This window comes from Rhinichthys klamathensis, unplaced genomic scaffold (assembly GCF_029890125.1).
Source record: "Rhinichthys klamathensis goyatoka isolate OS25496 unplaced genomic scaffold, OSU_Roscu_1.1 h1tg000150l_1, whole genome shotgun sequence".
Taxonomy (NCBI): domain Eukaryota; kingdom Metazoa; phylum Chordata; class Actinopteri; order Cypriniformes; family Leuciscidae; genus Rhinichthys; species Rhinichthys klamathensis.
The window spans coordinates 2,702,589-2,730,474 of record NW_026606685.1 but is presented as its reverse complement, the minus strand read 5'-3'; the positions used below and the strand labels follow the sequence as shown (position 1 = coordinate 2,730,474).

At 38.7% G+C, this 27,886-nt stretch overlaps 1 protein-coding gene across 2 annotated transcripts in view; it reads right to left on the bottom strand.

The window, feature by feature from the left end:
- Positions 1-778: 778 nt before the first annotated feature.
- kiaa1328 (KIAA1328 ortholog) overlaps positions 779-27,886 on the bottom strand; it is a 37,521-nt gene continuing 10,413 nt past the window's right edge. For both annotated transcript variants that reach the window (XM_056258403.1, XM_056258404.1), the window contains exons 6-11: positions 24,086-24,210; positions 21,152-21,684; positions 19,676-19,780; positions 17,031-17,149; positions 16,798-16,915; positions 779-1,155 (exon numbers count right to left, since the gene is read on the bottom strand). In XM_056258403.1, the coding sequence (XP_056114378.1) occupies positions 948-1,155; positions 16,798-16,915; positions 17,031-17,149; positions 19,676-19,780; positions 21,152-21,684; positions 24,086-24,210 (1,208 nt within the window). In that variant the 3' untranslated portion in view covers positions 779-947. The remainder of the gene's footprint in view (positions 1,156-16,797; positions 16,916-17,030; positions 17,150-19,675; positions 19,781-21,151; positions 21,685-24,085; positions 24,211-27,886) is intronic.

Genomic DNA, 27,886 nt, shown 5'->3' with positions numbered 1-27,886 from the left:
GAGATTGAGCTGTATTAGCAGTCGGATTGCTGCCGCAGCTCCTGCCCTGTTCTCAACTACACTTTTCTCTGGTCCCTAGACTCTCTTTTGTAATTTTACTGAATGACGCGTTTCCGCTTAAGCCCAGTAATAAAGCACAGTGTAGAATAAAGCAGCATTATGCTTGTCCCATTTCCTGCTGTATGTCTATACAAGACTTTTTATGTGTTGTTTTTATCTCTTTCTCTCTTTTTTTTATGGATTTGTGGCACGACTGATGTACTCTGAAACCACTTCAAAGGTGGAGGGTTTACATGCGCACACACACACAGGCGCCTCTCTGAAACTTTCTTTACAACACTTCAGATCAAATTAGACCAATAGCCCTGGAGCAATGTTTGGCTGAATCCCATTGCATATACCGGTGCTCCCAGATCTAGTTTGAAGTATCAAAGCATATATGCTGTGTATATTGGAAAAGCAGGGGGATAGGAAAGTGACAGGACACATTTAAAAAAAAATGGGTTACACCCCTTTGGAAAAGAAATATGAATTTGTTCATATATGCAGAAAGTTTGATGACTCCTAATTTTGTGGAAAATGCAGCATTGACTAGAAATGCATCTTCTTGAATAGTCACTCTCACGAAAATTTCTCATCTCATCAGATGATTACACGTTACAGATTGCAGCAACTGTTCTTGAGAATCTCTTTAAACGTTTACGTTGCCAAGTCAGTTTCTTGAAAAGCCTTTTATGGAGCTGCTGCCCAACCATCTGTGACTGAATAAACACCACCATTTATTAATAAACACATTTTATTAAGGGAGAAACAACACTTGAATACGTTAAAAAATTAAGACCATGATTATTTCAAGACACTAAAAAGGCAGAATTAAGAGCACATGAATAATTAATGATCATTCAAATGAGTTTTGTATTCCAACAATTAGCTGCCATTACAACCCTTCAACAGATGAAAAAGATGTCTTCTAAGATCTCGCTCTCCTCCAGGTCTTGCAAAGAGGACCGACTGGGGCCTAGAGGAGAGAAAAGGGTCTTCTGAGAGGACAGAGGGGCGACGAAACTCTTCCGGGACGAGGGGTTGATTCGGTACCTCTCTGGGTTAGATACAGGACTAAAAATGTCCAACAGCTCCATCAAAGAGTCATCCCACCTAGCAATGAGAAAAAGAAACATTTTATACACCAGAACAAAAGTGGACAAGTGGGATTAAAAAGCATAATCATTTACATACCGCTCAGAATGCTGCGCATCCTCAGATTCCCCTACATAAAAGCCACATTGTTGCATCTGACTAGACAACTGAGTTCACAGGCTTTGAAACATGTGGCCTAAGGGTGGGTATGAAGAACAAGCCAGCACAATTTTTTTTTTTTTTTTTCTAGTTTGGAAGGAAAACTAAGAGAGCTGAGCGAGGAGATAAATAAATAAAAGAATAAATAAACAAAGATTAAGCTAATAAAGATTCAACCCCTCAGTCGAGGTGCTTAATAAATTATTCATCGAGTACAGACGTGCACATTTCAGATATAAAACATGAATTCTTAAAGCACGCACCACTGATGCTGCTAACATAATTCACTGCTCATTCTAAACAGCATTGATTTGCATCCAATGCAGCAGAAGGGATGAGTGGGTATTCATAGATGTGTGTGTGAAAGGGATCTCAGCTTCTATGAGAGGCAGAAAACGGTGCCATCCACTAAGTGCCTCTGACATTTGAAAGCAGTATTTGCTTCATGGCCATGATAGTGGTGATTACACAAGACACTGAGAAACATGCCATCCACTATTTCCTTCATGCCTGACACTTTGTGGCTCTGAAATCATAAAAGTATCAGCCAACTACACCAGAAAATGTTTTCACAGAAAGGTAAATAGAAATTAAAGGGTGTCAAATCTTCAAACTTCCATCCTCCTCAGGCAACACATAAGCTCTGTTCCAAAACCAAGTGAGCTCTTTACAGCCTACACCTCTAAAGGCCCCGATATACTTCAAGTGAAATCGAAGAACAAACTGTGCGACGTCATTTTGAACAAAATCAGGCCAAAACTAAGTTCGTTTTGTGTGCCTTTCGGGAGTTCAAAAACTTTCCGGAAAAGTTTGCTCTGGCTGGTAAACACCTTCATACTACCATTGGTCCGTGGCGATGATGTAATAGGTAGGTGCGCCTTCTTTGACGTGGAAATCGTCTTTGGTTCATTTCTTCTTTTCAGTCCATCGAAGTCTGACGTCCGTGAGTAAAAACATGAAAACACCAGAGAGCCGCTTTATAGTAGAAATTGAAGTTGTAATTCTAATCGAAAGAGACACTGACAGTGTTTTTTCATGTTTAATACCGTAAAGCTGCTTGATTTTAAACAATCTATTGTATAAAGTGCTATATAAATAATCACAATGTGAATTTACAGGAGTGCTGAATCACAGAGCTCATGCAAACATATCCACATAGCTATGATCAGATGCTTTCATAACTAATGTTCTCTCACCGCTGTCATTTTTGTTGTGTGTTTATTTTGTTATTGAAAGGAAAGCACGCAGCAAATATTTCCATATTCATCTAAACGTCACTCTCAGCAGTGTGGACGGCTTAGGGATGTTCACTAACAGAATAGACCTTATTCAAATCAGCGTCATCTTTGATTTTTAGAGGGAATGAAAGTGAGACTGTGAGACATAGACATGCATCTCTTCAGTGGGTTGTTCTATTATATAATGTGTTTTTTGATGATGAAACATCTTTTCAAAAAAATTCAAAAGACAAAAAACTACAGGCAACATGAGCCGTAGAAAATGATAAGTGATCTAAAAACTTTCTACAGCTTTTTACAGCGGATGCCAGTGAAAAATGGCAAGTCTATCTGTCACAGCCTTGCTTTCATACCCGTCATGGCGCACTTGGTGCACAAAAAGAACTCCGCCATGAGTATATCAGGGCCTTAAGTCAACATCCTAACTGAAATGTCGATAAGCATGCCTGAGATGCCTTAAAATGCTGACTGGGTAGGCAGCTCACTAGATTTTGGAACAGAGGTGGTAAATCTGTCACTCAATATCATATTCTTGCATTTAAATGTGACACATCAAGACGCGTCACCCAATTTGAGATCAAACGTCACTGGTTCTCAGGTGTCACATAACTGATCGTCACTGACATCAAACCAGAGACATGCGCATCGAGATGCTTTAAAAAAAGGAATGATTTTGAATTAATATTTAAATTCCAGCCTGTTTCTCACTAAAGTTATCGTAGGACTACAGGGAAATATAGTGAATGATATACAGTATGTATGGCCTCATTTTAAGGTGCAGTCACATTAATGAAATTTCTGTCAAATTTCACAGGGAAAAAAGGTACATTGACAAAAATGTAGTGATGTATGATGCACGACTCACAGAATTCACTTTGAAACCAAACAGCTTCCTGTAAAGTCAACTGTGGCCAACTTGAATCAATTGCGAAATCTACATAGGAAAATCCTTGCATTCTTATTGAAATAACTGGATTTCGCCCATGAGAATTTACCAAACAACAATAAATGTGACAGCACCTTTACGGTGCTTCTTTGTCACAAAACTTTTTACATGGAATATTAAAAAATTTGCTGAAAGACTATCTCAAATATTAAGGGTTTGAAACAACATCAGTGAATAAATGATTTATAGACTCTTTACTTTCAGGTGAACTATGCCTTTAAAACCTAAAATTATACCTACTCCTCCCACCCTTCAAATGTCTATTTCAGTTGACCAGGTGAGGACTGAGCAAACTGGTGAATCTCTGCACAGGTAAAGATAAGTTTTGAGGCTGACGGATTGATCCCCAGAGTGTTGAACACATGTTCACACAGCAAGCTCAGTGGGGTTCCTGAGCAACTGTTCCTCATGCTGGGACTGATGAAGGTGCCCTAGCTCTGGAAGACATCCTGCATTGTTCTGCTGCCAAAGATCGGAAACCCCCGGGATCCCTGAGGACTACAGGCCAGTTGATCTCACTTCACACTTTACGAAGGCCTCTGAGAAGCCGGTGCTTAGACAGACCACCTGGACCCACTGCAGTTTGTTAACCACTGATACAGCTCTGACCCTGGACTCTGGAGGCAGCGTCGACCATTCACCATAAACAAACCTACATATGCGGCACTATACTGGCTGTTCTGCCTACTGCCATCAGAAAAAAACTATAGCTTGCTGTTTACTGCCTATATGAGAGATTCTTCATAAGGGACTAATCTGCATACTACAAAAAAAGTTTGATGTAGCGTTATTTGTACTGTATTTAGTATTTATCATCATTTAGAAATAAAAGGCCATTTTCTACCCTGATTTTAGCCCTCTAATTTGAACACTCCGTTGGAAGGGGCGTGTCTGCTGTGAGACTTCAATGTGATTGGCTAACAAATTTGCATATAAAATAAGTATTGCATGTGGAACTCTCTCGAGATTAACTAATCATGATTATGGCATTAAGGCCCTTTCACACCGGACGCGTAACGAAAAAGCGTAACGGAAAAGCGAATAGTTCGCGTGCGAATAGTTCGCGTCAAAACCATTTGCATCAGACGCGATGCGAATTTGCGACGTTCAGAGCTTCAACATTCCAAAACTTTCGCGCCGACAGCTGAGAAAACACGGACACTTCATCATCATCATCATCCAGTGAATACGAGCTTTTCGTTTTCTTTATAAAGACAGAAAAGAAGGTTTTGTGTGCACCCAATCTTAAAGAACAGAGAGTCTGAAGGGGAGTATAATCTTGTAAAGTAGCTAAAACTTTGCCACAAAGAACCGGCCAAAGTAAGGATTATGCATTAAACATTTGAATTGTTTATTAATAAAGTGTCCTCCGTGTCCTAATTATATTGTCTACTATATTTGCTTCTTATTCCTATTAATCCAGGGAATTTGTTGATGAAACATTGATTAAAATTAAGATACAATTTATACAAAACGAAATTCACTTTAAAGAAAGGCTTTCTACAAAACAAAACTTAATAAGTGGTCAAAATTATGTCTGACCCATTCCAAATGTTTTCGATATATTGGGCATCTTATGATCCTTATACTCATCTCATGCGGTTCCCTTTTCATATAGATCATCAACATAGATGAAATGAAAAAAATAGCATTATATTATTTAAACGTATATATGAAACGTATGTTTTGTTTGAGTTTTTTAACTTATAGGCCTATTTAAGCGTCACCCCGCTACGCTTTATTTACGCACATGCTCTGGTGTGTGGCCTATACACAGAACATTCGCGTTCATATTGCAAAAAAAATATGAAACACACAACCATGAATGTTGAAAATATTTCAAATCAATTATTTCCCTCCTAGTCAAAAATATTATAAATCATCAGCACGCACTTCATCAACTCGCCGGAGACACCAACTATCCCAGCTATTTTATCCCATGCCTCGTTCTTGCTGGTAAGAAACACCGTCATGTCATAAATGATAGGGTATGCGTGCGTTGAGATGCGGAATAGGCAATATAAAAATGCTGTCATTATAAAAGGTTTCTAGTTTCAATGTATTGCTTGTTTTTAGTTTACTTCATGTTGTGACTTCTCTCGCACATAATGCTGCTACGTCAGAGCAGCCAAAGCGTCAACAAGCTTTGCCTTTGTTTCCCTGTATGTGATTGGCTGAAGCCTTTTCTGTCGCCGCAAAAGTAAAAAAAAATCGACATCGAAGCGAAAAAGATAAAACTCGTTTTTTCGCCGCAGAACATTCGCGTTCGGTGTGGAAGCACTCATTACACAAACAGCTGATCAAAAAATAAAACTATTGCGCGAATTATTCGTGCGTCAAAATCGCGTCCAGTGTGAAAGGACCTTTACTCCGGTCGCATGAAAGGTTGCAGTGATGAGCATTCTAGCTGATGACAGTCATGTCTGTTGAGCGCATGAATGCAGTGATCTCATCATTGCAACTATTTCTGCACTCTCGTGAATGCTTTCACCATAACTAACAGTGCAAACACGATTTAAATAAGAGATTCATTGTGCAGTGTAGACAGCCTCATTGATTATAACCAGGGGTCCACATAACAGGTGCGCAGGTGCTCAAGATGACAACACGTGACGTTCTATTATACGCTGTTCACGTCCTTAGACTGGAAATTATGAGTTTCTACGGCAAAACTATCAACGCCTAAATTAATCTACAGAGGTCAGGTGATACAGCGGTCACATGCTACAAGTAGGAGCTCTCAGAAAATTCCCATCTTACAAGCTGTAATTACGAGTTCTACAAGGATGTGAAAGCTTTTAACAAGTTGAAATCTCGTAATTACAACATGGCATGAACGCACCTTCAGTCACATATACACTCACCCTGTGTGATTGACAGCTCCAGCGATTATAAAAGGGGGGTTCTTTGATCGCTTTCTATATATAATTTAAATCAAATTTAAATAACACATTTTCATGCTACTAAGAGAAGCAATGTGAAGTTCACCATTTACTCACTGGCGTGATTTACTGACACATAAAAAGAAATAAATGATTCTGAAGACAAAGTATGTCTGACTGTACATGAATCGTTACATATTAGAAATCACTGATCACAGATAAAGCATTAGAATTAACATGGTTTCTTACATGTTGTGGCATTACTGTCGGGTTCATATCTTACAGTAAAAGTGTTTGCAAAGCCTGCGCTGAAATAGCGACTGATTTACCAAAGAACTCAAAGTGAAATGCACCGAACAAACAAGTAATGCTGAGACATTCACATATTTGGAAATAATTAACCACTTTCCTAGCATTAGGATAAATAACCACTTTCCTAGCATTAGGATCCTTTGGAAGGTAATGTTATTTTTAGTCCAGTGATCCTGTATCTCTCTTCTCTCCTTCTCATCTCACTAACACGCCAGTGGTGTAGAAGTAGGGGTGTAAAGATGATGTAGAAGTAGCCGTTGATCTGATTCTGCAGAGGCGGTCTTTCGTCAAACTATTATGTCATAATGTGACAAAATCCGAAAAGTGTCGGTTTCGGAGCTTGGTTTTGGTTTCGCTTTCAATAAAAGCTGTTTTTGGACTAACAAGGAAGTTTTGAGTTTTGAAACTTACGTGTCAAAAGATCAAGCTAAACTGGATGTCTCAATTCATTACCCCTTTAAGTTTTTCATCCAATATTTTATTTCAGCTTTATTTCAATTAATAAAAATGATTTTTAACAAGACTGGTGTGATAACAACATGTTGCTAAGCTAACGATGATAGTACTCTAATAAACGAAATAAATAGCACACAAGAATTTAGGTTTACCTTTTGCAAAATTATTAATTCAAATACTGCCTAAGTAGGTGGTTCAATAGGTTTTGGAAAAGAGCAGGTCTTCCCTGCTTATCTTCGTGGCCACCCTCATTATACTCATGGATGCAAACATAGTGAAGTAACTACATTGCACATTTCCAATTCTTGAACACAGAATCAGCAACAGCATAAAACAGTTAATGTTGACTCCTACATTGTTTTTGCACTGTTAACCTGTCAAAACATTTTCCAGTAATACATACATAATCAAGAATGTTTCATTTCACTCTTGCAACTTTACACTGAATGTTTTTGGGCACTCTCATTGATGTTGCTGTTATTTTATATAAATGGAGATTTCTTAATGAAATTACTTTGCAATAAATATTATGTAACAAGAATTATGATCATAACTAACAAAAGCAAACAACTTTTGCACTTTATCTGTCAGGTATGTTTCATTTGCTAGAGATTACACAGCCAGTTACAAGCCTGTTTGAGAAAGAGACCTGCTCACTAAATGTCAGTATGCAACTTCATATATTTACTCAGAATAAAAAATTGCTACAAATATTTAATGACATCATAATGGATCAAGCTGCCTAATGTTCTTTTGCTTTTAAGCCTGAAACTTGACTCTAGGTTTCGTTTACATCCATTCCAATGACAATGATAGTCATGTCCAATCCGGGAATCTCATTTTGTCGTTTTGGGCGAATGACAATCGATTGCCATCCGACAATTCTTTTGCACATATGCATCAGAGGGAAAGAGACAGAGAAAGAGAGCTTACACTAAGGGTGGATGGCTGTTGGGGTGGGACTTTGGCAAAGCTCCCTCTAGAAATGTGAGAATTAGCATTTTTATTTGTTGATTTATTTAACGGACAGGCCTCTCAAACAGCCATCCATCAACGGACGACATTGCCGATATGAATAATGCATTTCTTACCGCCGGTCACAATCTATAACAAGGGAAGGGGTAGGTGTAGTTTGGGCGGGGGAGGGGGATGTTAGGGCGTTGGTAGGAGGAAATTGCCAGAGAGAATGCTAATGTGTTTGGCAGTCATATTTACCCAAAAGCTTTCATTGCTTTTCACAAGGTCCACTGGCGAATGACCACGAGACATTAATATCACTTAAGAGGAGGTTTGCTAATCTCGAACGCTATCTGTTCATTCAACGGATCAGCTAGGCATTGGGAACAGAGTTCAAGATGCCTGGGGGGAAAAAAAGTTGAGCTGAGCACTACAATAGCAGTATTTAACCCTCTAGATTATTGAAGGGAAAAATAAAATAAAATACTAAATCTTAAATTCTACAAAACTAATACAATAAAAAAATGATTTTATATTATATAATATTTTTTAATGAAATATATATATATAATTTTAATAATTAAAAAAATAATAATCGAAGTGACTTAATTATCAGCGAAGCTGTCTTCACTGCAAGCAGCCATTTGCAATTCTCTTTTGAAGAGTACGCTGTAGTTTTCTGCTCGGCGGTGGATTTTTTACACATTATAAACAATATACTAGAATCTCTACTGTTTAACTCATCAACTCAAGCTCCTACTCTCATCAGTGTGAGAGTAAAATGCAGAGAGAGGATGAAAGACACTGAAAAAGAATCAGGTTCTACTTCAATAATTCCAAACAAAAGACAGTTTATCAGTTTCCTTTGCCTCTGACTCCAGTTATTTTACTGTTCTCATTAAAAATGTCTGTCACGCCTGAGAGCCCAAACAAATTTGTACCCAAACAGTAATATAAATATCCTAAACAGAAAGTACTGACAAAGCTGCATGTCAATTTTCTTTCAAATCAGTAGTAAGCTGAGGAGAAGCACAGGCCATGGGCAGGAGCACTGACATTTCTCACTTCTTCAGCTCTATCAAAACAGCCCTGAAAATTTTAATGACACAATTTTTTTTTTTTTTTTTTCCCCTTGTAAAGTGAAGAGGAGTTTACAAGAGATGGCCCAAGTCTGCACTGCACAGGTTAATTTGAAAAGGTGAAGGTAATTTGAAAGAAGGACGTGGTTTGATAAGTGTATTGTTTTGACGAGTCTTGCAGAAGTTGTTGAGTTTTATCAGTCTGACCGCATAATTCATTCATCGCCTTCTCTCTTTTGTGACACTTGCAGTGCAGTCCACTCTTCTGAGCGAGATCAACTCGAACAAGACTTTTATATTTTCAAAAGGAAATGTGAGTGGAGCTAGCAATGCAAAATACACCATCATGGTGGTATAAATTTATTTAAGTAGTAATATATACACTCACCTAAAGGATTATTAGGAACACCATACTAATACTGTGTTTGACCCCCTTTCGCCTTCAGAACTGCCTTAATTCTACGTGGCATTGATTCAACAAGGTGCTGAAAGCATTCTTTAGAAACGTTGGCCCATATTGATAGGATAGCATCTTGCAGTTGATGGAGATTTGTGGGATGCACATCCAGGGCACGAAGCTCCCGTTACACCACATCCCAAAGATGCTCTATTGGGTTGAGATCTGGTGACTGTGGGGGCCATTTTAGTGAAGTGAACTCATTGTCATGTTCAAGAAACCAATTTGAAATGATTCGAGCTTTGTGACATGGTGCATTATCCTGCTGGAAGTAGCCATCAGAGGATGGGTACATGGTGGCCATAAAGGGATGGACATGGTCAGAAACAATGCTCAGGTAGGCCGTGGCATTTAAACGATGCCCAATTGGCACTAAGGCCGTGTCTCCACCAAAGTGTTTTTAGCCAGCTGAAAACGCTAGACGCTCTGCTGAATACGCCTTGCTGTGGGCGCTGGAGAACGTTTTGGCAGCGCAGCGTTTTTTCCGTTGAGACGTTTCGGTGCTATGATACAGAATATCCGCAGCACAGTTTACTTGTAACTGATTTCGCAGATAATTTGTTTCATACTAAAAATGTTTCATCCATTTTGTTCGGTTTGCTCTGCTGGTTGATGTCGTTGTACAGAAAGAATGTTGTGACAGTTGGTCGGTGTGGTATTAGTCCCGCCCCTCCTCCACTGTGATTGGACGGCTGGGTAAAAAGTTACAGTGATAAGCGCTGCGTTTTACCCAAAGTTGAACATTTTTCATTCTGTTTACGCCAAATTCTGACTCTACCATCTGAAGGTCTCAACAGAAATCAAGACTCATCAGACCAGGCAACATTTTTCCAGTCTTCAACTGTCCAATTTTGTAGCCTCTTTTTCCTATTTGTAGTGGAGATGAGTGGTACCCGGTGGGGTCTTCTGCTGTTGTAGCCCATCCGCCTCGAGGTTGTGCGTGTTGTGGCTTCACAAATGCTTTGCTGCATACCTCGGTTGTAACGAGTGGTTATTTCAGTCAAAGTTGCTCTTCTATCAGCTTGAATCAGTCGGCCCATTCTCCTCTGACCTCTAGCATCAACAAGGCATTTTCGCCCACAGAACTGCCGCATACTGGATGTTTTTCCCTTTTCACACCATTCTTTGTAAACCCTAGAAATGGTTGTGCGTTAAATCCCAGTAACTGAGCAGATTGTGAAATACTCAGACCGGCCCGTCTGGCACCAACAACCATGCCACGCTCAAAATTGCTTAAATCACCTTTATTTCCCATTCTGACATTCAGTTTGGAGTTCAGGAGATTGTCTTGACCAGGACCACACCCCTAAATGCATTAAAGCAACTGCCATGTGATTGGTTGATTAGATAATTGCATTAATGAGAAATTGAACAGGTGTTCCTAATAATCCTTTAGGTGAGTGTATATATATATATATATCTATATATATATATATATATATATAGTAGAGCCGGGACTTTAACACGTTAATTAAGATTAATTAATTACACAAAAAAAAACATTTTTTACGCATTTTAATCACACTTATTTTTGCACCGCGGAACGTTTCTCACTGGATGAGTTTTGGCGGGCCGATTATACTGGAGCACCAACTAGCGTTAATGACTTCAGACAGAGAACGTCTGTTACGTTAACAAACCACAGTGAACATGAACGAAGAAGCTGACGAGTGACGAGACCGCTTTGGTTGGCCCCTTGGATGGGAAAAACGGATGGAAGCGTTGATAAGAGCATGGTTGTGTGCAAGCTATGCAACAAGGAATTCGCATATCACCGCAGCACATCGAGCCTCAAGTATCACCTCAATGCAAAACAACGTTACAATTGCACTGGTCTGCTGGACTTGGTTGAACAAAAATAAACAATATTTTGTTGCTTAAGCTTATGTATTCAGTCATTATTCAATGGTATAGTAAAATCCATGTGAAAAAATTACTTCTCACTGTTCTCAGGTCGAATATATTTATGCAATTAAAATGCGATTAATTTCGATTAATTAATTACAAAGCCTCTAATTAATTAGAATTTTTTTAATTGAGTCCCGGCCCTAATATATATATATATATATATACACTCACCGGCCACTTTATTAGGTACCCCATGCTAGTAACGGGTTGGACCCCCTTTTGCCTTCAGAACTGCCTCAATTCTTCGTGGCATAGATTCAACAAGGTGCTGGAAGCATTCCTCAGGGAGTTTGGTCCATATTGACATGATGGCATCACACAGTTGCCGCAGATTTGTCGGCTGCACATCCATGATGCGAATCTCCCGTTCCACCACATCCCAAAGATGCTCTATTGGGTTGAGATCTGGTGACTGTGGAGGCCATTTTAGTACAGTGAACTCATTGTCATGTTCAAGAAACCAATTTGAAATGATTAGAGCTTTGTGACATGGTGGAAGTAGCCATCAGAGGATGGGTACATGGTGGCCATAAAGGGATGGACATGGTCAGAAACAATGCTCAGGTAGGCCGTGGCATTTAAACGATGCCCAATTGGCACTAAGGGGCCTAAAGTGTGCCAGGAAAACATCCCCCACACCATTACACCACCACCACCAGCCTGCACAGTGGTAACAAGGCATGATGGTTCCATGTTCTCATTCTGTTTACGCCAAATTCTGACTCTAACATCTGAATGTCTCAACAGAAATCGAGACTCATCAGACCAGGCAACATTTTTCCAGTCTTCAACTGTTCAATTTTGGTGAGCTCTTGCAAATTGTAGCCTCTTTTTCCTATTTGTAGTGGAGATGAGTGGTACCCGGTGGAGTCTTCTGCTGTTGTAGCCCATCCGCCTCAAGGTTGTGCGTGTTGTGGCTTCACAAATGCTTTGCTGCATACCTCGGTTGTAACGAGTGGTTATTTCAGTCACTGTTGCCCTTCTATCAGCTCGAACCAGTCTGGCCATTCTCCTCTGACCTGTGGCATCAACAAGGCATTTCCGCCCACAGAACTGCCGCTCACTGGATGTTTTTTCTTTTTCGGACCATTCTCTGTAAACCCTAGAGATGGTTGTGCGTGAAAATCCCAGTAGATTAGCAGTTTCTGAAATACTCAGACCAGCCCTTCTGGCACCAACAATCATGCCACGTTCAAAGTCACTCAAATCAACTTTCTTCCCCATACTGATGCTCGGTTTGAACTGCAGGAGATTGTCTTGACCATGTCTACATGCCTAAATGCACTGAGTTGCCGCCATGTGATTGGCTGCTTAGAAATTAAGTGTTAACGAGCAGTTGGACAGGTGTACCTAATAAAGTGGCCGGTGAGTGTATATGTTCAACTAAGTTAAAAGAGCAAACCACAAAGTCTATGTGATCTTTTTCAATGTAAGGAATTTTACGACAGTTTTATCGCCCACCATGAAAATAGTAAGTCTCCTCAATCATTCATTTCCACTAGGGATGCACGATATAGGATTTTGGCCGATATTCGATATGCCGATATTTTCAGACTAATTTTGCCCGATGCCGATACCGATATATTTGTGTTTTTTATATTAATTTGTATTTTATATTAATTTATATTTGTGCGATATATTAAGTGCAAAAAAAGCTTATTAAAGCTTCTATTAAAGTTCTCAGTCAAGAGCAGTGAGTGATTTCCTCTGTGTTTTGTTGTTTTATTAACATTAACGAGATAGTTCTCCCCAAAATTTAAATTGTCATCATTTACTCTCTCAAGTTTCTTTCTTCTGTTGAAATTATAAAAGTTATTTGGAAGAATGTGGCTAACCAAACAGTTGCTGTACTTCAGTGACTTCCATAGTATATTTAAGCACAAGAAAGAAATGAATACAGGTTTGGAACAACATTAGAGTGAGTAAATAATGACAGAATTTTTATTTCTGGGTGCAGTAGGCCTATCTCTTTAAGGACAAGCGGCAGCATATTATTACTGTCTCTTTAAGAACTGCACGCGACGCGTCTAATATACACGCATTTGACAAGCAGATTTTCTCTGTTTGCTTTCACTTTAGACATAACCAACTTTGTTTATGTAAACCGTGTGTGTATTTGACAGTATCAGCGCAATAAGACTCGAAAGATTAGTCCAGTATGCAGGCGCTGTGACAGGCTTTTAGTTCCTGTGAGCGTCGGGTGTACGCGCTCAGAAAAGCGGATGTTAGAACAGCGCATCAGCACGTGAATGATATGTTTACCTAGCAAGACTTTGACGCACATGCAAATAATGAACTTTTGTGAATTGCGGTGTCCCGTGACCGTGAGTGTAACTCTACCTCTGCGTTTACATGTGATGTGATGTGAATGTACGGCGCGTTGTACAGTACGTTGAGATGAAGGCGCCAGAATTGAACTGATAGAATGCACAATACTATGATTTTTCTTCAAAAGCAGATCGTGGAGACATTTTAATCGTCCACGATCAAAAACCGTGAGACGCACACCCCTAGTTGGAAGTTTAAGTTGCTGGCGCTCATGCTTCGTTCGCGTCACGTGCGCATAGGAAACACCCCACCCTATCAAGGCTCATCGGCAGAAATATTCATATCGGCCGATGCCGATGATGGTCATTTTAAGCTTTTATCGGCCGATACCGATGTTGTCCCGATATCATCGTGCATCCCTAATTTCCACAAACGGTGTGGGACAACAAACATGCCAAAGTTTAATATATTGGGTTCAACATTCCTACCACAAAGTATGAAAAATAGTAAGTGTGACACTTGCCTTAGCAAAACTTTAAAATCCCTCAATTTAAAAGGCAGGACCAATCTAAGTGTGTAATAAAGCAAGAATCAGTAATTGGGTTCACACACCCGAAGGATACTGACAATCAAAGAAAACTACCTGTTTCAGGTAGAGTGAAATGTTATGATATGATATCATGTTATGATAATCTATAATTATTTTCATTAACCCAAACTTTTATCCCCAGGGCATCTCTCTCCTTTTAAGCAAACTCGTAGTAATACAGTGCTTGTCTATTGATTCATTGCTGGCTGACAGGGGCATTTGGTAGTTCTTCTAAAGAGTATCCCTGTGGCATCAGACCCATCAGACCTGAGGTTGTCCTGGCAGCATCCAATCTCTGGGTTCTTAAAAATAAATAAATAAACGACTCGCATCATTGATTTCCTCAAATCAGGTTTGGTTTTGAATAATGCAAAAGTACCCTCCAGACAGTGGGATACAATAAAATATTTATCGTCTATATATATATATACTTTCCATAGTGTTGGTTAGGGTAAACGGTCATCTTGTTAGAGTTTATGCACCTTTTTAGCATTAGCGTTTCCCATGATGCTCTTCTAACCATGTCAAGATTAGCAAAGGCAAGTGTGTCCTTTTAAATCAGAATATGACTTGCATGCCAGATGTACAGAAATGTAATGTTCTATTCCCATGCATTATTTACATAATTTACATTTATTTTTTATACATTTATTTTAATTCCCTTTAAATTATGTAAAGATGTTATTACCATTTGAGCAATTTAATCTACAGGCTTTTCCCAGTAAATATTGACAAGTGCGATACCTTAACTGGCATAACATTTATTCAACTAAAATCTTTAATCAATAGACAGTACTTAGAGAAATGTCTAACTAAAGATCTATTTTATTGCCTATTTTATCACATTTTATCCTATTTGACATCACAATGAAAGGTGAATCCAGAACGGTCACTTAAAATTCAACAGTTTGACTTCATTAAGAGACACATCTCTGCCTTAGTCTTAGTTCGCATTTAGCCCTTATCAAGTTCTCTAGTACTGTACATATTAAGCATACGCAAGTATTCAATTCCCTGTCAGTTCTGACATTCTGTTGGTATGCCTCCCACAAATATCATGCACAAAAAGCAACCTAATTTTCCCAGCCCCTGTAAAAGTTCTGGCTTGGTAATGAAACATCTGAGACAGAAAGGAACATATTAATGCAAAATATTCACCATAACATATAATACAGGGAGAAAAAAGGCAATTACTTTTGAAGTCAGTACATTTTCTCCTAGATATACGCCTAACAAACGACTTACAAATAATCTGCATTTTTCAGAGATGGCGTGTTAAACGAGACATGCTCATACTCTCGCAGTGAGGGTTGGGGGAGGGGAAAAAAGACATGCTGTCACATTAATTACCTTTCTACGTTAAAAGAAAACGGTAATGAATTTCCTTCCCTATCCCAGAGTGTGTCTCGCGCTAGCGGTCAGTGATTCATTCTCTGCCTCACTCTTTCTCATTAAGCTGAGGGAGGCGGCGCATTCTCGGCCCGAGCTGGAAGACTCGGTTCAATTACACCTGCTGCTGGGCCCTGCTACGCCAGCTAATGGGACTCAGCTTGGCTCCTGTCAGCCTCAGCGCTGGCCGGCAAAAATCTTCATTTAACTCATCAAACAGGCCTTGCACTGCGTTGGACCCAGACCAGCTTTCTCTTTTTTTTCCTCTTCCTTCACTTCTTCTTCCTTTTTCCCTGTTTTATTTGGATTTCCCCATATATCAAATCTCCCTCCCCTTCTCCTCTTTCACATTCTTGCATTAAGAAGCTCTATCACAAAGGCAGGGACTCCAAAAACACAATTAATACATGGGCTTGGCCCCTGCTGTGCTGTTGAGCCAAAATTGCTGTCATTTCCCTCTTTTCACTCCTTTTTGAATTGAACTTGTTAAATTGTATTTACTTGTATGGTTCTTTTCATTGAGTTTCCTGAAAGTGGCTTATCTCAAGCACCAGGAGTTTTCCCCCCTTCTTTAAATTGCAACAGCAGCCTCTCTACAGAATCCCAAATTGGCAGAGTGGCCACACAAATGGCAAAATTAAATGTTTTGCTCATCTAAAAATACAGAAAGGGTGTGGAAAAACACATTGGTTGTGTTGGACAGCTGGGCAGGACCTAGACCAGGGGTAGACAAGTTCGGTCCTAGAGAGCCGCTGTCCTGCAGAGTTTGGCTCCAACACTGAAAAAAACCTCTCCTGCCTATAGCCTTAGTAATCCTGAAGACATTGATTAGCTTGTTCAGGTGTGTTTGATTAGGGTTGGAACTAAATTCTGCAGGACAGCGGCTCTCTAGGACCGAACTTGCCTACCCCTGACCTAGACAGTCTGTGATGACTTAGATGAGTGTATAAAGAAACCAATCCATGGCATAGAAAACAGAAGTGGACCAAAGACAGAACCCTGAGGGACACCTTAACTCACCTGGAGGCCTGTGGAGTCCTGGGAAGACCAAGAGGAGGAATTTTGGGAAGAGCAGATGTCCGGAAGCTTTCTGGAATCACAGGAGAAGTGGCCATATCCTTCTTGGTAATAGAGATCTCTGCAGGGAGAAAATTAGAGATACTTGAAATGATGTAATGCAAATTTCCCATTAAGAAGGTAAAGTAAAAAGCAGAAAGGAATAACTTATTGAGCATAATTTCTTGTTAACGTACCTTGTGAAAGCTTGGGTGTAGGTTGCTTAATACTTGTTTGTTCCTGTGACTGTAGGTTACTCAACGGTTGTTGAACACATCTCTGCAGAATGTGTGACTCTCGCTCTTTTATTTCACTGCTGAATAAGAAAGAGAGAGAAAGATACTATTCTACACCATTTAAAAGTTGGAGTTTCTTACCACGACTGCATTTATTTGACCAAAAATAAAGTAAAAACTGTAATAATATCTCATAATATTACTATGTAATCTTTTCTATTTTAAAGGTGCAGTGTGTGATTTTTAGCGGCATCTAGTGGTGAGGTTACGAATTGCAACCATCAAGTTATAGCAGGGTTCCTGCACACTTTTGAAAGTCAAATTTAAGGCTTTTTAAGACCTTTTTAAGACCTGAAGAAATCAAAATTAATACCGTACATTAGGGCTGTGCAGTATTGACAAAAATATATATTGATATTTTCAACGTTTTGTTGATAATAATTAGATGATATTTTACTGATTGTGTTTTTGTGCTGGTGCCATGGCTGGTTTAGGTCTGTTGACAGCTGACTCACGAAGATATTCATATTTTTCATATTCTATGCAGTGGTCAGTTCACAGCAGTGACAGAAATCAATATTTTAATTAAGGGGCAATATTTGCCACCTCAAATTGATTTTTTCAGGGGCATTTTCACCTATATATGGACATTTTTTCTAAACTTATTTAGAGTTATGCATCACCTTTAATGTCAAATACTATCATTCAAATTAAATTATACAGTAATTATACAATAATACTTAATTATATAATAATCATACAGTACCACTGTTACCAGTCAAATTAAATCATTCAATCAAAATCCATCTTTGCAGTGCAGAGGTGACAGAAGCGGCATCAGAAGTGGCATTAATTTATTTACACTCCATTTACAACTGCATAAATAAAGCTATGAGATATATATTTTTAAATCAATATTCAATATTTAAATATGATATGATTTCTAATTTTAACATTTTATTTAAAGGGTACTTTAAATATGAAACCGCAGCGGCAAATCACTGTCTTAAGTGAGTTGAGGGAGTCATTCATTCAACCGATTCGTTCAAACGGCTGATTCATTCGGGAAAGAAGCAAGTGATTCGTTCAAAACGCGGATTTCAGTCAAGAAATAATCGCTGTCGGTTGCATTGAGACTCAGTGCTACGGTTTCATTTTGAAATTATAGTCGGCGAAATAAAGGGCAAACAAACAATATTGACAATATTGTGTCTAAAAAGTAACTCAATGTTAACTTATTGTTAATTTAACTGTTGTATAACATAAATATCACAATTGGAATTGTGCACGGGAAAACGGCACTCTTTCTGATGTGATATTCTAATATAAGAACATAATATGATATAAATATAAGACAAAAACTAACTTGGGGACATAACAGTTACACTGCACACATCACGCAGTGAAAGCACGAGAGACAAATGCGATGTCAGCTCGCAGTGCCTCGTACATTGTTAAAACAATGATTACAATATCATAAAAGACAATACACATCGCACACCATACGCACATAAAGAATGAACTTACAACTGAACTGACATTTACGACCTTTCTTCTCCTTCTCTCCTCTCGCGTGCAGGAGACAGTTATGCTGCCGCGACTCGCGAGTGACGCGAAATGTCACGTGAACTAGCAAATCCACAAAGATAGAATAATAAATAAATAAAAATACATACGCTAATTAGATGGTTTTAATTTGGAAAGCTTTTAGATATGTCTAAGTCAAAGTGTCATCTAAAATTTAAGACCTTTCATAAGTAAAAATAAGACTTAAGACTTTTTATGGCCTTAAATTTTAAAAATCTAATTTAAGACTTTTTAAGACTTTTTAAGGATCCGCGGGAACCCTGTATAGTGGCCGACAGGAGATGATGTCGTCGTCTGAGACAGCAGAGAGTAGCCAGTTAAGCAATGAGGTTTCTTTACAAAGATAAATTAAGAAATTATGTTTACTTTATTATTCAGTAAAACGATATGTTATTGCGAATATTATTGTTACTGGTTCATCATTGTGTCAGTGTTTTATTCGCTGACTTTAGCTAGCTTCTTTGCACGAAGAACAACATAGTGACGAAACGCGTTTGTCCGTTTAGGGCCACTGTAGAAACATGTCGGCACAAAATGGTGCATTTCAACGTAAGGGGACCCGCGGTGTATTTTGAAGGAAATGGCTCATTCTAAGGTAATAAAAACATAACGGTTCATTAAGTAAGGTCTTTATACACCACTGAAAACATAGTTATGTATATTATATTGCATTTCAGTCTACAGATCCTCCTAAATATTACACAATGCACCTTTAAAATATTTAATACTTGTTATGGCAAAGCTGAAATTTTAGCAGTCATTATTACAGTCATCAGTGTCACATGATCCTTCAGAAATCCATGTAATATGCTGAATTGGTGCAGTTGTGCTGCTTCATATTTTTGTGAAAACTGTAATACATTTTCTTTGATGAAAATTATTCTTTCAAAAACAAATCTCAATAACCCCAATCTTTTGAATAGGGAACTTTTGTATATTTAAAGATTTGTACTTTTGACTTCTTCTTTATCTCTCCGGCTCTTTTTTGCATTCAATGCTATTTTTAAGACAATCTTTACCTGCGTGTTACCTGATCCATAACAAAACAGGACTGTGGACCTTCATTAAAACTGCGGTCTCCATTTAAGGGCTTCTCAAAATCTGTTGTGGTTGCTTGCTGAAGCCTTCAAACGACAAAAATTAAAATAATGTTTGCGGTTCAATTCAAGTTAGTTATTAACAGAATTTGTAGCATAATGTTGATTAGCAGTAGCACCAAAAATAGCAGGACTTGTCTCTGTTTTTTAATGAGACAAAAATCATGATTATTGTACAGTGAACTAGAACAATTTCTAGGTGCATGAACTTCTGTGTATGCATTATTAGTTATTAGGGATGCAAATTATCGATTAATTCATTAATCGTTAGTTGATCGACCTTATCGATCGATTAATGATTAACTGATAAGCGGCTATTTTCCTGAGAATCTAAATTTCTCACGGTATCAATAGTGTCTTTAACATTAAAAGCAAAATATTGCTTATATAGGCTACTGAATAAAAATGCATGTTATATTGCTCAATTGATGTTTTATTGTAACAGTTGGGATACGGTACAGATGGCATTTATGTAGTTTAACAAAATTAATTATGCACAGAAAATTAAAATACAGAAAAAATAATTGTGCACTGGCTCACCTGTTGCATGTGTAACATTAAGCAACATAAAATACATTTTAAATAAAAATCTATAAGGGTAGGCTTAGCCTACACTATATTAAGCCTACATATAATAATCTATCTGGTAAACTACGTATATGACAAACTTGAAACATTAGCAGCAGCACTTATAATCCCCCTTGGTCTGAGAAAGGTAAAAGTAAAATTACTAGACCTGGAAACTTCAAATATAGAACTGAACACAACTTAAATCATCCCTGAGGAAGGTTACAGTAAAATAAGAGGGCAGAGTTTCCCATACGTTCATTTATTTGTAGCGGCCCGCCACAATATCAACGCTGATCGCCACACATTGATTTTTTTTTTTTTACTAAGCCTATTTAAAATCGTATTTGATTGCAGAGCGCCGTAGCGCATTCGCGCAGCACTACCTCTCGCGCTCTCACTCACCCGTACCTCTCGCGCTCTCTCTCCCTCATGGAACACCGCTGCACAAATCTGTCCAACACAGCGCTGTTAATGACCCAGCTTTAAAAAAAGTTATTAGCCAGCATGCAAGGAGTCTAGCTAATAAGGAGAGCTAAGTTATTGTTAGATTACAGCTGGATTTTCGAGGTTAGCATGCTGTATAGCTGGTAGTCCACTCCGTTTTGACCGCCTCATGTTTGGTTTCTTTTTTGCCGCCTCAAGTTTGTGCCGGGTCTCTCGCGTGAGAATCTCGTCTCACGTTCACAATGTTCAATTAGCCGACAATGAATTTAATTTAATCGAGTAAATTTGTCGACAATTAATCGATAATCGATTAACCGTTTACATCCCTATTAGTTATGTATTATTATCTACTGTTTAAACAAAAGGCCTGTGCCAGGCTCTTACCTGCTGTACTGAAGGTAAGACTGACGGAGTTGCTGGTTCTGGAGCAGAAGTTTCTCTTCCTGTTGAACCAACCGAGCTTGAATTCTCTCCCTCTCCATCTCCAGCTGTTTCTTCTGCAGGAATAGACACTGTCGTTTCTCCTCCCAGTTCTCCTGACCAGGAGGCGGAGCAAGTCCGGTTCGATTAGCACCACGCATGTTGTCACTCTCCATTCTGTGGCACTGATGAGAGCACTTGAGTTCAGAGGCACCAGGCCGCTTCAGGGCATCACAGGCCGAGGGCTCCCTGTTGGAGAAGCTGGGATCACTATGTCCACCTTCAGAATTGTGATTGGTGTGCTCGTCATGGACTCCACAGTTCTGCTCGTTGCTGGAGGGTGCACTAAAAGGTCCTGTTGAGAAAGAATGAGTGCCCTCCACTGACCCACCTCTCTCAGTTCTACTTCCTGATAAAGGAAGGTCCAAGTAAGATCCATCTAAAGCAGTTCCTCTCCCACACGAAGACCTCCTGGGCACCCCTTCGCTGCTAGGAATCTGTGGGATGAAGCAGAGGTAGAGAAAGTATACATGTCACCTCTGACCTTTTAATAATGTAGTAACGAAAGCAGGTTTTACTCAAGGGAGTCAGAGAGGGTGGGCTCATCCCAAGAGGACGCAACAACCCAAGGTCAATCACCGAAGAGATAAACATTCAGGACAAAGGAGAATCGTCCGCCTCTGAGGGGACAGAAATGGGCCACTGACTAATTCAAGATGAGGTCGTGGAGCATGTAAACATGCATTACTCACAGCCAAGGTTTCAGAGAGGACAAGCTCATTTCCCTTATACAAGCTTAAGATGGAGGGTGCACAGGGAGCACGTTCTAAACTAAAACAACGTACAAGTTTTACAGTGTCGGTTAGTGAGTTTTATTTTGTTTTAGCTTTAATATTTTTAGTGACAGTGCTTTAAAGGGGATGAATTTAAAGATGGAACTTCTCTGAGAGGGTTTTAGTGTGCTGACTGGTTAACAGTTATAGATGCTAAAGTGTCAACATGCCAAAACCCCTCTCTGAGAGGCTGCTTCTCTAAATCCATCCTCTTTAAAAGCACCGCCGATAGAGCCATCAAAACAGAGCTTTTGTAACAAATTTACCTTCACCTTCACCACATTTCAAGGCAATAACTGTTGGACTTCAAATTGCCTGCTGTGAGCAACGTTACTATTATTATGAATAAATTTAAGATCTATGATCATTTTGAGCAACAAAAAAGAGGTCGATATTAAGTTTTTTTATTTGTTGAATCATATGTTAGTTACGCTGTTCAGACCGGATGTGTCACTGGTGGTCATGAAAGATTTACGAGAGGTCATAAAAGTGGTCAGCAGGTTGAAATAAATAAATACACCATATTTGAATAGTGGTTCTAACTAAGGGTTCTTTTCATATCACTAAATACTTGGGGGTTTCCCCCAGGTATGGGGTGTTTGTTATTCAGAATCATACAGTGCAGTTATTTTGGATGCAATTCATTTATAAATTCTTTCTAAAGTTCTTTTTATTTTTTTATGAAAATTGAGAATTGGTATGAATAGTTACGTTGCAACAACTGTTCCAACTGTGTGTTAAAATTCACATAATAAAGTCACATTTACCTGCGCTTCAATATATCATTTTTCAGGGCTCATTTTTTTTCTATTGGCCCAGTCAGACCAGTTCAGATTTTTACTTGCCCTGTCAAAATGCCAAAAAAGTTCTTGCTTTCGTTGTTTTTGACCCATGTAACCTTGCAAACAGTGCTTTAATATTTTTAGGGAGGTCTAACAGTATGGATATATACAGAAATTGAATAAAGTTATTAAACACTTCATATTCTTCACGGCATAAATTATAAATTAAATATAGATTAATCCTTATTAAAGATACAAATGTTATTCAGTCAAGAGCAGTAATTTTCTCTTTTTATTTTGTTCTTTGACTATCCATAATGACAGCGGGTTTATTAGGCTGCTGTCACTTTAATACATTCTGCACGGCGCGGATCAGACACGCATCCCATTTTCTCACTCCTTACGTTTATTTAAGACTTCATTTATATAATTTAAGACTGTGCTGGCGAGGATACTCGACAAAATGGACATTTTGCGTTAATATATTTTTAACGTGTTAAACCGAAAAAAATAATTGCATGCGTTAACGCGTAAAAAAATACATACGTACATACATATTCTGCCACACCAATGAATTCTGCCACACCAATGAATTCAGCTGATGTCCAAACAACTTCAGATTGATAATATTAAACTGTGGCATTCATTTTTCCTTGTCAAATATTCTTTCATTTCAAAATGTCATATTACAGAAGTAAAATGAATTATGAATGCCATTTCATGTTTCGTGCAACCTTGGTGGTCTTATCTCTCTCTTTGACCATGTTCAAGACAGAGGGACAAATACAGGAAAAAAAAAATCTGTAGCTGGGAAAATGACACAACTGGCCAAGCACAATCTAATCTAGGGAATTACTGCTGGACTTCCAAACGCCTGCGGTGAGCAAAGTTATCGTCATGTATTCAAGGTCAGTCTTAAACATCGAAATAAATATATATAAAGTCATTCTAGATAAAAGAATCTTACAAATGTGTAATCGAAATAACATAAATTCGCCCAATATTTTCTTTTTAAGGAAAATAGAACATTTGCTGGGTTTGCATTCAAAATCTCAAAATGGCCAAATATCAGCCAATAAATTGGTTGGTCTGCCAGGTTATAAAGATAGCGGGCTATACAAATGAATTTCTACCTGCTATGGTTATACAATGCTGTGACTGATCAGCTAAAATTCCAACATAGCATAGAGGATACAAATTCAGTGCACGCACATGTTCAGTCTGAGCCATTTGTGGCCTCTATCTATCGCTCTCTCCCACACACAGACACTCTTAGTACTCACCTTGCTGTGGGAGCAGGACTGATTGAGCAGTGTGATAGACTTGTTGAGTTTCTCTTGCTGTTGGGAGAGGTACTGCTGATAGAGTCCCAGCAGCTCCTGACACTCTCGGTACTGGTGCTGCAGGCCTGTGCCGTGGGTCAAGGGTCAACACGCACTGAATAACTCTGCCACTGTTCCCACTTAGACTAAAACCCTCTCTCCTCCCAAGCCAAACATGGTAATCCATTTCCCCCAATGTAGTGTTGCCAAGCTAATGCTGAGCAGGCAGGAGACTTTATACAGAAGGTACAAAAGGAAAGAACCTCCCTCAAGGTAGTGCCCCAAAGGTAATTAGTAACTGTAAAATCAGCTGTATGTCAAGGTAAACACTCAAATATATTTTGAAATGCCCAAAGCCGATATCATCAAGCTTGAGAGGTAAAACAAATAACATTTCAAGATTGGTCAAGGTCAGTGATACAAGTTGACAAGGGTGATTAAAAAAAAAACCCACCAGTTTATCGTTTTGAGGAAGTTGGTGTTTCCCCTAAGATTTGAGGTGGTATTTTTATTATTCGGATGGCTAGGCAAATTCGTTTCGATGAAATTAATTTATAATGTTTTTCAGAACAGTATCAGTAACAAGCAACACTGAATATGGTATAAACCAAGGGTCATAATCAAAGGTTATAATTAGGATGTTTTTTTAGAGAATGCCAAAATCTAAATCTGTATCATGCCGTTTTATTGAAAAAAAGAGTTCAAAATAAAATTAAATAAAATACAACCAAAGTCCCTTTAAGACAGGTCATTTCACTCGGTGGCCATCTTTGAAACGCCTCTCAGGCTTGCAAATACAGCTCCTATCTCTTTGAATGAGGAAACATCAAATTTTCCAAAACAGTTCGCCAATCTTACGATTAAATTTCATATTTGAAATCACCACTGGCTCTGACAACTGTCTCATATTTAGTTTCTAAACGTTTGAATCATGACAGAAAACACCGTCAGACTGTTTCTATAGGAACCGGAGCTTCTAACAGCAGCTGCAATGACGCGATGACTTTACAAATCAGTGATTAGCTCTTATTTAGTGGGCGGGACTTACTCCACTATATTGAGCATTGCACTTTTCCCCATTCAAAACAATACGAGTGACGCATCTTGTGTTATTCTATAGTCTTTGATACAACTGGCCAGGTACAATTTAAACATTCTAAAATAAAAATTCAACTGAATAAGTTTAGGTATAACAGGAAAAGCTACAAGAAGAACTTGAAATATTTAAAACAAATTCTCCCACAGAGAGCTCAGTTGTCCAGTGTCCTTATATCAAAAAGAGGAGACCAGTTGGACTTCTACTCTGGCTCCTGACATTTGAGTCTCTCTGGCTGAATCCCAGCCGCCAATACCTGGAGTCATGTTTGTGACTTTTTGAAAAAGTGCACAGACAGAGAAGAAAGCAAGAAGAGACAGCAGCACTGCAGAGAAGAGATAGAAGCGTTTCTTCGGGGTGAGGGCTTCACACACTCCTCCATCTGGGTCTGTCTGGGCAGGGGCGGGCACAATGCCAGGCTGAGAGACAGAGAGCTGGCACGTATGCAGCATTGGGCAGAACTCAACTGATCTGGAGCAGAACCACAGCCACGCCGACTGCGCCGACTAATGACAGTGTGACGTACGCCCTCTTACTCTCACACGCTTTGCAGGAATCCATTCGGTAGATCTAATTTTCCAACGTGGAAAGCAATAATGGAAAGCGACTTTTTTTGGTCTTTCTTAATAATCAGCCTGGCTGTAGAGCACAAGCGCTCAGCGATCATCATAATACCTCAAGGCCCATGAACTCGAAAGGGGCAACACAGATCAAACCCACTGAAAGTTAGAACGATATAGAGATTATTTATAGTCCTCATATCTCCGTTATTACAATGTCAATAAGCACTAAATCCAGGCTCTGCTCAACAGCCTCTCAATCCAATACCCATAAGATAAGCATGGTAAATCTTACCTAAAAACAAAGTCTAGTATTAAAATCTCCAGAATACTGCACAATAGAAAAAGGAAGAGGAATTTCATAAATACAAAAATAACCCACAAGGCCATGGATTTGTGATTGTTACCTTAGTAAAGGCAAGGTGAAGTGGTATAATCACACTGGCTTATTGGTATAAGAACGAACCAGGACACCAGTGTTCAATAAATAATTAAAGTAATACAGTATTTGTAAATAACTTCTTTACAGTTGCCAAGCAATATGGTGCATTAAAGAAGAATTCACCCAAAAACAAAAACTCTGTCATCCTTTACTCACCCATGTTATTCCAGACCTGTATGACTGACTTTCTTCTGCAGAACATAAAATGAATTGCCCATATAATGAAACTCAATGGGGTCCAGTGTTGTCTTGAAATATCCTCTCTTGCATTTCACAGAAGTCAGTCAGTTAAACAGGTCATAGAGGACAGATCAATTATTCAATTTGTTGCGTTGCACGTTATAGCTCGCATCTTAAAGTGGTAACGTTTTGCTTGATTACAAACAACATTCAGTATTCACGCATAATATAAGTTTATGATATAAAAAAATGAATACACTATACACTAATACAGTGCTGTCAGTTTGAATGAGAAGCAGGCCTGTAATTACAATTAGCCATACAATTACTACAAATTACTAACTTTGTGTTAATGCTCAGTTTCAGATTTATTAAATATATCAGACTATTAGAAAAACTAAAGTTAAGAACCAAGAGAGTGAGTGGTTCTAATGTTCCCCAATTACCACCAGTTTAATTTGGTGATTAGAAATGTAATATAAAGGCCTATGATAAATCAAATTTGCAAATTCCATCTGCTACCATTTGGTTTACCCCAATATTATTTTTTAAAGCAGATTTTTTTTTTTTTTTTTTTTTTTTTTTTTGATTCTGGACTGTATCAGATCAAACGAACATACAATTCCAGGATAATAATAAAGCAGCACAACATTGATAATAATAAGACATGTTTCTTGATCACCAAATCAACATTAGAATGATTTCTGAAGGATCATGTGACACTGAAGAATGCAGTAATGATGCTGAAAATTCAGCTTTGCCGTCAGAGGAATAAATTACATTTTAAAATATATTCAAATAGAAACCGTCTTTACTGTTCAAATATTTGATTAAATAAATGCAGCCTCGTTGAGCTTTTTTTGAAAACCTTTTTTTAAATGTTTAAATTGTAGTGTACCACACACAACCCTCGCAAACAGGAGTTTGACATCCTTGTTCTGCATGCACAGGTCGCAAAAAGAAAGCGGAACCACAAACTGACGGTTGATTCCTTGTTAAGAACGTGGGTGAAAATATCTTACCTAAATCCATCAGGTTATTATAGCTCATTCAAGATCATCAGTCAACATCTGACTGTCTAAAATGAGAGGATACAAAGGCATATCAAATCCTGAGGTGCCAACATACAATGTCCTTTATGACAGCTGCATGTCAAACCTCTGTATAATAGCAGGTATGAAATGAGTAACTGTTCAACAAGGACCCTTACCATAAATAGGCCTCTCATTTGTAATGAGAACGAAGAGCCTGTCTCGTAGATAGAGTGCATCGCACGCAGGCATCTACCTCGCAGCTGACGAGAGGCTTCTGATACTCTGATAGACAGGTTGGGCGTAAACACACATATTAATACATTAACAGAAGGGCGTGCGGGAACGCTCAGCGCTTGGTAATCTGGAGCGACTGGAGCGGGACTGATAAGATTCTCTCTCGCTTCCCGCCGCGCAGGCACCTCTGTTGGCTGTCGGCCAATCAGAGCTCAT